At 43.4% G+C, this 11,097-nt stretch overlaps 1 protein-coding gene across 1 annotated transcript; it reads left to right on the top strand.

The window, feature by feature from the left end:
* The first annotated feature begins 2,620 nt into the window (after positions 1–2,620).
* On the top strand, positions 2,621–6,009 carry LOC138363508 (putative ammonium transporter 1). The gene is made up of 9 exons (XM_069322864.1): positions 2,621–2,750; positions 2,967–3,056; positions 3,359–3,586; positions 3,971–4,170; positions 4,305–4,541; positions 4,747–4,858; positions 5,092–5,328; positions 5,460–5,564; positions 5,702–6,009. Exons 1-9 carry the CDS (start codon positions 2,621–2,623, stop codon positions 6,007–6,009), a joined length of 1,647 nt encoding a protein of 548 aa, XP_069178965.1.
* The last annotated feature ends 5,088 nt before the right edge of the window (positions 6,010–11,097 follow it).

The raw sequence follows: 11,097 nt of genomic DNA, 5'->3' as shown, positions 1-11,097 counted from the left end.
TGCAAAGTATCTAAATATTTAGGATATTAAAATATGGAACATGGATCAAGCGTCGAACTATTCCTCGGCGGGTCGGGAAACAAACTTTTTTGTTAAACATCTTGCCAAATTACCCTTTTTTTATTAACAAGCTTAGGTATACACAGCAATGTGCTGTTACCCTATTATATATGAAAGATTATACATTGTAGATTAAAAACTAGCTATAAGTTCATCTAATATTCCCATCTCACAGGATGGTTAATCATACACGGAATCAGGGGAGAAAATACCTACCTCAGTACAAAAATAAATTAACTTTGACTAAATATTAACGTTATGATTTTTATAAGAGCTAAGCACTGATCATGGAAATATTATATTATATTTATTTTTACCAGTTTCTATCAAATTCCTCTCAAATAATGTCTTTTTAACAAGCTTAGGTATACACAACAATGTGCTTCTACCCTATTCTGTAGAAGCCCCTTTTGATCTACCACACAGTGTAGATAAAAAACCAGCTACACCCTCATCCAACATCCCCACCTCACAGGACAGCTAGTCATACATGGAATCAGGAGAGAGCATGAAAAGTAAGGTATCTATTAGCCTCCACTAGCAAAATCTGGGTACAGCACAAGAATATCTTCAACTTCATACACTTCTTAGTATATGAAATAATTACAAATATCAGAGTACCTCATACCATTTGGTCTGAAATCACTGATAACAGGGCAATCACAAATTAGTGTTGGAGAGTATGTCCCAACTCTTGTTCACATACTTTACAACTGGAATGTTCACCATTGGGGGATTCATTACTTGCAGCCACCTGCCATAAATATCGATATCCCAAATTACCCGGAAGAGTGACGTATCTGCAAAAAGTACCAATCGGCAACTTGGTTGCTCACCTATATATACTCCAGAGGGTCGCTGAAATTACCATTTGGTCACCACTTGGTCCGGGAGACATCTCCCGTTACGCAGGGTGCAGTTGCACCTCCACAGATCTCCAGTATCAGCTCTTGATACTGGTAATGGCTCAAAAGGGCCACCACTTACGGGCTATTCATGCCCGTGCCACCTCTTGGGTGGCTTAATCTTCATCAATCAATCAATCCGACTTTACATGACCATTTGGTCACCACTTGGTCCGGGAGACATCTCCCGTTACGCAGGGTGCAGTTGCACCTCTCCAGTATCAGCTCTTGATACTGGTAATGGTTCAAAAGGGCCACCACTTACGGGCTATTCATGCCCGTGCCACCTTTTCGATGGTTTAATCGTCATCTTGGACACATTCATGGGAGACATCTCCCGTCACGCTGAGTGCACTTGCACCTCCACAGATCTCCAGTATCAGCTCTTGATACTGGTGATGGCTCGAAAGGGCCACCACTTACGAGCTATTCATGCCCGTGCCATCTTTTGGGTGGCTTCATCTTCATCTTCTTCATCTGTTTAAAACACGGGAGACATCTCCCGTCACGCTGGGTGCAGTCGCACCTCCACAGATCTCCAGTATCATCTATTGATACTGGTGATGGCTCAAAAGGGCCACCACTTACCAATTCATGCCCGTGCCACCTATTGGGTGGCTTCATCTTCATCTTAAACACATTCACAAGGGAGACATCTCCCATCATGCAGGGTGCATTCGCACCTCCACAGATCTCCAGTATCAGCTCTTGATACTGGTAATGGCTTAAAATGGCCACCACTTACGGGCTATTCATGCCCGTGCCACCTTTTGGGTGGCTTAATCTTCATCATCATCAGCTGAAATTACACACCACTTGGTCCGGGAGACATCTCCCGTCACGCAGGGTGCAGTCGCGCCTCCACAGATCTCCAGCATCAGCTCTTGATACTGGTAATGGCTCAAAAGGGCCACCACTTACGAGCTATTCATGCCCGTGCCACCTTTTAGGTGGCTTCATCTTCATCAATCAAGACCATCTGGTCACCATTAGGTCCGGGAGACATCTCCCGTCACGCAGGGTGCAGTCGCACCTCCACAGATCTCCAGTATCATCTATTGATACTGGTGATGGCTCACAAGGGCCACCACTTACGAGCTATTCATGCCTGTGCCACCTTTTGGGTGGCTTCATCTTCATCTTAACACATTCACAAGGGAGACATCTCCCGTCATGCAGGGTGCATTCGCACCTCCACAGATCTCCAGTATCAGCTCCTGATACTGGTAATGGCTTAAAATGGCCACCACTTACGGGCTATTTATGCCCGTGCCACCTTTTGGGTTGCTTCATCTTCATCTTAACACATTCATAAGGGAGACATCTCCCGTCATGCAGGGTGCATTCGCACCTCCACAGATCTCCAGTATCAGCTCTTGATACTGGTATTGGCTTAAAAGGGCCACCACTTACGGGCTATTCATGCCCGTGCCACCTTTTTAGGTGGTTTAATCTTCATCAATCAATCAGCTGAAATTAGATATTAGGTTGCAGGCCCTGGCAGCAGGAAGGCGAGACCCTCGGAGCTGCTTGGTTTGCTCCACATTACATCCACAGGAATTTACGACGTGTTAATTTTGTCTGGAAATTTATTTTGCTAATAATTTTTAAGCTACAATTTGAGAGATCTTTAAGTCTCGCTGGCAGCAACAAATATGGATGCCGGACACAATGTAAGTTTACTAATGTCTGGCGAGAACCCGACGCCAATGTCCCGGGAACTGGACATTCTGCAGAAGGACCTGGACACCCTCTTCCTCATTGTGTTCGGCATCCTCATATTCAGTAAGTACCAAAATCTGTGTTTTCTCTCTTTTTTCAAGTATTTAAACATATATATGGCACCTATTTCACATTTTGTATATTAATAAAATAGTTGTATTTTATATAGTTGTATATAGACGTACAATAATCTGTGTGTTAGATTTTGTTTTATTATGCTTAGAATAATGTATTTGGAATGCAATTTGTACTTTTGACTAACATTTGTTTATATTTCAGTCTTGCAGACCGGGTTCGCATTCCTTGAGGCAGGCTCCGTAAGGTCCAAGAACACCACCAACATCCTTCTCAAGAACATGCTCGATGTCTGTAAGTTATCAAACACCTTCGTTATTTGTTATCGTATCTGGCTTATGTCTGGTAAACCAGCACATGATTTTTTTATTCCTATCTCATAGCTAAAGTAAGCTCTCAATGTATATAACTTTGCCGACTCTTGTATTCCTGTAATTTCCTGCTTTTGCTTTTCCATCTGCTGGTGTTATATACTAAATTGTTCTCTGTATTTAATTAACCGACTTCCTCCCACCAAGCCTCACGTAGTAATAATGATATGAATTCCACAATCGTCCCCACCCTGTACTAACCATCTGCCCTGTTACTCTCCCCAGTCATTGGTGGCATAGCGTACTGGCTGGTGGGGTTCCCGCTGGCGTTTGGAGGCGGGAACAGCTTCTCTGGTACAGAGTACTGGGCGTCGTACGGGCTGTCGGACGAGCACCTGGCCTTCTGGTTCTTCCAGTTCGTCATCGCCACCACAGCCTCCACCATCATCTCGGGGTCGATGGCTGAGCGGTGTGCCTTCAATGCTTATCTCATCTACACGACCGTGCTGTCAGGTGGGTGTGAAGCCTCTTTCTCTCTGTAAAGTATGTTTCAAATTTAGCAGGATACTTTACACTATTTTGTGGTCAATGAATAAATAACTTTACTCACTGGCTTTATTTATATAATTTAGATAATATTTGAGAGGAACCTTAACAGGGCAATCTTGAGAGAAAGACAATTTGTTAGACAATAATAGCCTAACACTGATCATTATAATTAAACTTTATGTGTTTCTCAATAAATTTAAAAGGCAATGCAAACAATAATACATTTCCCACGGAATTAATAGATACATTATAAAATACAGCAGTGTTGGTACAGCTGTAGTGTGCCGTGTTTTAATCATGTTTGTGTGTTGTAACAGCTCAGTTATGATAATATTTGTGTTTGTACAGCTGTGGTGTACCCGGTGGTGTCACACTGGACCTGGTCAGACGTTGGCTGGCTCAAGACTCAACACTACCAGGACTTCGGTGGCTCTGGCGTCGTCCACCTCACAGGGGGCGTGGCAGCTCTTGTTGGGGCTGTAATTCTTGGGCCCAGAATTGGTCGCTTCGGACCCAAGGGCAAGGAGATACGTGGACACTCTGTGCCGGTATGTTCATAGAACAGTGGCAATATATTATTATCTGAAGTCATGAAGCAAGATATAAATATTTGTGGATTATCATGTTTAATGCAAATATTACACGTCAAGGTGGAGGTGTAAAGTTGTGTTTGAACTTCCAGCTGGCAGCTTTGGGAGGCTTCATCCTGCTCTTCGGGTTCCTGGCCTTCAACGGAGGGTCCCAAGCGTCCATCAGCCACGAGGGTGATGCTGTAGCCATTGCCAAGGCTGTCTTTAACACTGTGATCTCGGCGTCTTCAGGAGGCATCGCTGTGCTCTTGGTGTACCGTTCTGTGCTGTGTGGGAGGGAGTCCACCTGGTCCTTCCTAATGGCTCTTAATGGTTCTCTCGCTGGCATGGTATGTACCGCTCTGCGCTGTGTGGCCGGGAGTCCATTAGTGCTAGTATGATGGACTCTGCTCGCTGTAAATTTTAATTGACAGACGTTTGATTTAAACTTAACTTAGTATTATGATAATATAACAAATTTCTTATCAAAATGGTGTTACTTGCAATATGTCTGAGTTTGTTTATCCAATGCTTAAGGACATGTTTCCATGACAGGTGTCAATCAGTGCCGGGTGCAACGTTGTGCGGCCGTGGAGTGCCAGTGTCATTGGTACAGTGGGTGGATCAGTGTTCCTCGCCATCCACACCCTGCTGCCCAAGTTGAAGGGTACGTCACTGCTTCTCTCACCGCTCAGTTTTCTTAACTTTGTCTCAAGAAGGCAACAAGTAGCCAGTTTTATCTAACTTGAGTTTGAAATATTTTAACTTTAACGTTATGTTCTGTAGATGGCATATACTTAAATAATAATATTTATAAAATTTTATATTATTGGGAAGCGTACGTGCATATTGGGACTGTTGAGGTTGTGGATGTAAAGTTAATAAATATTTCTTTCACAGTTGACGACCCACTTGATGCTGTGGCTGTACACATGGGAGGTGGGTTGTGGGGGCTGGTTGCTGTAGCCCTCTTCCAGGATGGTGGCATTGTGTACGGGGGCAGCGCGGAGGTCCTCGCCTGGAATATAGTGGGGGCGCTGGCCATAGTGGCCTGGTCTGGTGGTCTCTGTTTAGTTATGTTTGGTTCCCTCAGGCTGCTCGGCCTCTTGAGGGTGCCTCCAGAAATGGAAATTGCAGGCAAGTGAAGATAATACATAAAGTTTTCACTTTTGTATTATATAATTGATAATTGTTATATTTTTAGTGTTATGAACGCATTCATTATACATTGTATATGTTCTATATCTCTAACAATATCTATACGCCAGGAATGGACATCTTGAAGCACGGGGAGCCAGCCTACCCAGCTGACGCTTGGCTGGAGAGCCAGTACGATGGATCCGTAAACACTCAGGAGAACAAGAGGAATTCAAGTAAGTTGTCAACTAAGTTGCTTTTAAAGTTTTGTGTGTGATGTTTATTTATTTGATATTAATGAAATGCATCATAGAAATTCATACAGTTTTGTTATCAACATTTTCCACTATTCATCTAATCCATTATTTTCCAGATCTTCCACCCAACATGTCTGCCCCAGAAGAATTTGGTTTGACTAATTCCCAGGACCCAGCCCCAGTCCCTGGACACCTTGTATACTGGAGTCGTGCAGGACCAGTCCCATCCCACCTCTCGCCCGTCGTGTCCCTCAACAACCACGAAGCTAACCACTTGAACTCCAACAATAGTGTCTCTGAAGCTGGCTTCACAGTCCGACTGGGAGACCATGATCTGCGAGTCCTCGTTGAACCCAGAGATCAACGTGGTCAAGACCCTCATTGTTACACCAATGAGGCTTTTGACGAAACCACAAAGCTTTAAGATTATCTTTTATTTGTCATTACTTATGAAAGTATTTGTATGTTGTCATTACTTATGAAAGTATGTGTATGTTGTCATTACTTATGAAAGTGGGTGTATGTTTGTCATTACTTATGAGAGTATGTGTGTTTGTCATTACTTATGAAACCTCAAAACTCTGAGATTCTCTGTTGGTTCTTCGACATTAAAGCTTGCTTGTATTGATTCGGTAAATTGACTTAATTAATTTATATTATTTTTCTGCACTAATTACATGAAATATATTATATATATTTTTGTATATATATTTTTTTATTCGGTGAACTTAGTAAGAAACCTGATAAACTAAAGGTTTAACAAGAATTACGTTAAGGTGAAGGATGTTGACAGAGAAAGATAGCGAGCTTATTTTACGACTTAATGTAGGGACTGGAATGAAGTATGAAGTATGGAGGGACTTGAAGTATGTGCCTAGCCACATACCTTCGCCCGACAGTCTTCCAAGAACTGCCATCGCGAATGCACTTTAATTGTGCATTTTTTTACATTTGCATTGTTCTTAATGGGTTGTATTCAATTGTTTAACTATCAATAAGTTTCCTATTCTCGGATAATTACTTCCTGTTGTCTGGTCTTGATGATTTGATGGCCCATAAGATTATAGACTTGCGGTGGATTACTACCTAACTGGATGTAAGATGACATAAGAAATGATTTTAACATGTTTGAAAGGAGTAAGGAAAACAAAAAGGAATTATGAAGTGAAGACATTTCCCCAACGGAGACATCACCCACCAGACACATCACCTGCCAGACATCATCCACCAGACACATCATCCACCAGAATCATCACCCATCAGACACATCATCCACCAGAATCATCACCCACCAGAATCATCACCCACCAGACACATGATCCACCAGTATCATCACTCACCAGACACATCACCCACCAGACACATCATCCACCAGAATCATCACCCATCAGACACATCATCCACCAGAATCATCACCCACCAGACACATCATCCACCAGAGTCATCATTCACCAGACACATTATCCACCAGAATCATCACCCACCAGACACATCATCCACCAGAATCATCACCCACCAGAATCACACATGATCCACCAGTATCATCACCCACCAGACACATCACCCACCAGACACATCATCCACCAGAATCATCACCCATCAGACACATCATCCTCCAGACACATGATCTACCAGAATCATCACCCACCAGACACATGATCCACCAGTATCATCACCCACCAGACACATCACCCACCAGACACATCATCCACCAGAATCATCACTAATCAGACACATCATCCACCAGACACATGATCCACCAGAATCATCACCCACCAGACACATGATCCACCAGTATCATCACCCACCAGACACATTATCCACCAAAATCATCACCCATCAGACACATCATTCACCAGAATCATCACCCACCAGACACATGATCCACCAGACACATCATCCACCAGAATCATCACCCACCAGACACATGATCCACCAGAATCATCACCCACCAGACACATGATCCACCAGAATCATCACCCACCAGACACATTATCCATCAGACACATGATCCACCAGAATCATCACCCACCAGACACATGATCCACCAGTATCATCACCCTCCAGAATCATTACTCACCAGACACATCATCCACCAGAATCATCACCTACCAGACACATCATCCACCAGACTCATCACCCTCCAGAATCATTACTCACCAGACACATCATCCACCAGAATCATCACCCACCAGACACATCATCCACCAGACTCATCACCCACTAGACACATCACTCACCACACATCATCCACCAGACACATCACCCACCAAAAATCATCATCCACCAGACACATCACCAACCAGACACATCATCCACCAGACACATCACCCACCAAAATCATCACTCGCCAGACACATCATCCACTAGAATCATCATCCACCAGAGACAATCTTCCATATAACATTGAGGAGGGCGACGTTGAGGGACCTGTACCATGGGCTGTGGGGCGACCGTGTGCTTCCTGAGGCCCACCACCACCAGACACTCGGGCTCGTACTGGATGGCCTCCATTTGTCCATTGAAAATCGTCTGCTGTTAAGATACGTAGCCACGTTGTTGAACAACCCTGTGGTGTCGCACAAGAGATATATCACATTTTGAGTCAAATCAATTATGTTGAAATAAATAAATATATGTATTTAAGAGAGAATGTTTTTTTCTGCTCAAGGGTGGGGGGGCCAGACGCTTGGACCTAGTCTCATCCAGCGTTGAAGGGTGAGTAATGTTGGCTATGTGCCCAGAGTGGGAACTTCGAGGTCTATCTCCTCTACTCCCATTAAAAAGGAGTCGACATCAATGGCCCTTTCCAAATATATCGGGGAAAGGTGGCTGTCTGAGTCTATTGAACTTCTTCTCTCCACCCTTCCTTGGAAAATATATATATATATATATATATATATGTCGCACCGCACTACTTGGCCTAAAATGCAGAATGATTTTCGTTATTTTCAAATATTTCTTTCCAAATTGGTTTATTCCAAATAATATTATATAATATTTAGTACACGAATTACTGACTTATGTTTGGTTAACCTAATAAGAACATTTCTTATGTTCTTAATATAATATTACTATATTATATTAAGATAATATAGTTCTTAATATAATATATTATATTCTTAATATAATATTACTATATCATATTAATAAAGAACATGAAATATTTCTTAGTTATGTTAATTTAGGTTATGATAGGTTAGGTAATTTTGGTCGTATATCTATGTTAGTTTCAAATTAAAAATACGTTTAATCATATAAAATATAATGGAAAGCTATATTATTTCATAAGATCTTTAGGAAAACCTCTGCTTATTAGACAAACCAGGGTTTGCATAGTAGTGCATTCTAAGTAGTGCATTCTGGCTATTAGGTACAATATATAGTAGTAGTAGGCATCCATCAGTCTCAGAAGACTATGGTGTTGCGCTCTGGTTGTTGGTCTGGAGAGGACTCACGAGGGCATAAAGCCAGGGTAGGTTAATACGGAGAAGCTGTTACCCAGGCAGCAGGTCCCCCCTCTCCACGGCGCTGAAAGTTTCCAATGGAAAGGCAAACGCCAATGCGATTGGTTCCAGCGCCGTCGCAGGAACTGTGAGTTCCGGGGATGACCTCGAAGTTGGTGAAAAAAAGGCACAGAGACTCCAAACCCGGAGACCGCCGTGGTCGGGGCCGGAGAAGAACCACCCCCAGCAAGGGTATGAACGACCCCAGCCTCCTGAAGCAGAGCTGGGCCGCACGACCCCGGGGAGGTGGACGTCCCGGTCCCGCACCAACGGGTTCCTGACAGAGATCGTCACAACCCTCTTTCACCGGAGGCCGGCCTCCTTCAAGAAAAATTAGAAGGAAGAGTGATAATTATTAAATACAACAATTATTATTATAATAAATATAAAAATATTATTATATATAATTATTATTATAATAAATACTATAATAATAATATAAATAATTAATAATTATCACACAATAGTTAGTTTAGGTTATTTATTATGCACCCCATACCCATCTTGTGGGTGGTAGTGGAAAGGGTTACAGAGGCACATAATGGGCTCAGGGACTGAACCCCACAATTCATTTAGCTAAGCAAGTTACAATCTTGATGAGCTAGTTACAAAATTCAATATAAGTCGTCACATCAACAATGGGTTCGAGATCGACCACAAGTACAGTTTCTAAATTAAGCAACTGTATTGTGCAAAAGCACAATACAACCTCCTCCCCCCCACCAATCTATTGTTCATCCAATAAAATCACAATATATATATATATATATATATATATATATATATATATATATATATATATATATATATATATATATATATATATATATATATATATATATATATATCTCACACCCCAGAAGTGACTCGAACCCATACTACCAGGAGCACTCTGCAACTGTACATCTGCAATGCATGATAATAGGAACAAAAACAGGCAGGGCCCTCGTGTGTTGTGTGGCCCTCGTGTGTTATGTGGCCCTCGTGTGTTATGTGGCCCTCGTGTGTTGTGTGGCCCTCGTGTGTTGTGTGGCCCTCGTGTGTTATGTGGCCCTCGTGTGTTGTGTGGCCCTCGTGTTGTGTGGCCCTTGTTGTGTTGTGTGGCCCTTGTTGTGTTGTGTGGCCCTCGTGTGTTGTGTGGCCCTCGTGTGTTGTGTGGCCCTTGTGTTTTGTGGCCCTTGTTGTGTTGTGTGGCCCCAGTGTGTTATGTGGCCCTTGTGTGTTGTGTTACCCTTGTGTGTTGTGTGGCCCTTGTGTGTTGTGTGGCCCTTGTGTGTTGTGTGGCCCTTGTGTGTTGTGTTACGCTTGTGTTGTGTTACCCTTGAGTTTTGTGTGGCCCTTGTGTGTTGTGTGGCCCTTGTGTGTTGTGTGGTCCTTGTGGGTTGTGTGGCCCTTGTGTGTTGTGTGGCCCTTGTGTGTTGTGTGGTCCTTGTGTGCTGTGTGGCAGGGCCACACAAACACTCAACAAACAAGCGCGCATCGGAACATGCAGGAACCGGGAACAAAAACCCGCTCCCCCCCCCCCCCGCACACACACAACCGCACCCGATGCACATCCAAGTACACAACCAGATACAACCTCACAACGCATAGCAAACAAAATAAATTACTGGACAGGAGAACAAACCTCAACGGGAGGCGAATATTTCTCATGAAACTTATACAGAGGATATTTGTGCTTATAGGCCTCCCATATCAAATACTCCATGTCAGTAGGGGAACGATTCCCCTGCTTCCGGGGCCGCATAAACTCTGGAATCACTAAATCAAAAACGGCAGAAACGAAAACGGCGGCTCCCGGAGGTGGTCGACAGAAGTCGCATAACAAAGAGGGGCAAGGTAAACCACCTCCTCCGCCAGATAGTGGTCTTTTTTTGTTTTGGTAGGGACGCGAGTCTTTATTTTCCTCGGCGTCACCCCTTCTATATAGGAACCACCGTGAAAGCGGAAGAAACCGAAGTAGAGTACGTAGACCGCCTAGACGGTCCCGCCGCCGGATGCGCAAG

Source organism: Procambarus clarkii, chromosome 11 (assembly GCF_040958095.1).
Source record: "Procambarus clarkii isolate CNS0578487 chromosome 11, FALCON_Pclarkii_2.0, whole genome shotgun sequence".
Classification (NCBI taxonomy): Eukaryota; Metazoa; Arthropoda; class Malacostraca; order Decapoda; family Cambaridae; genus Procambarus; species Procambarus clarkii.
The sequence above is the reverse complement of the archived record's forward strand: the minus strand, read 5'-3'. Positions and strand labels throughout refer to the sequence as shown.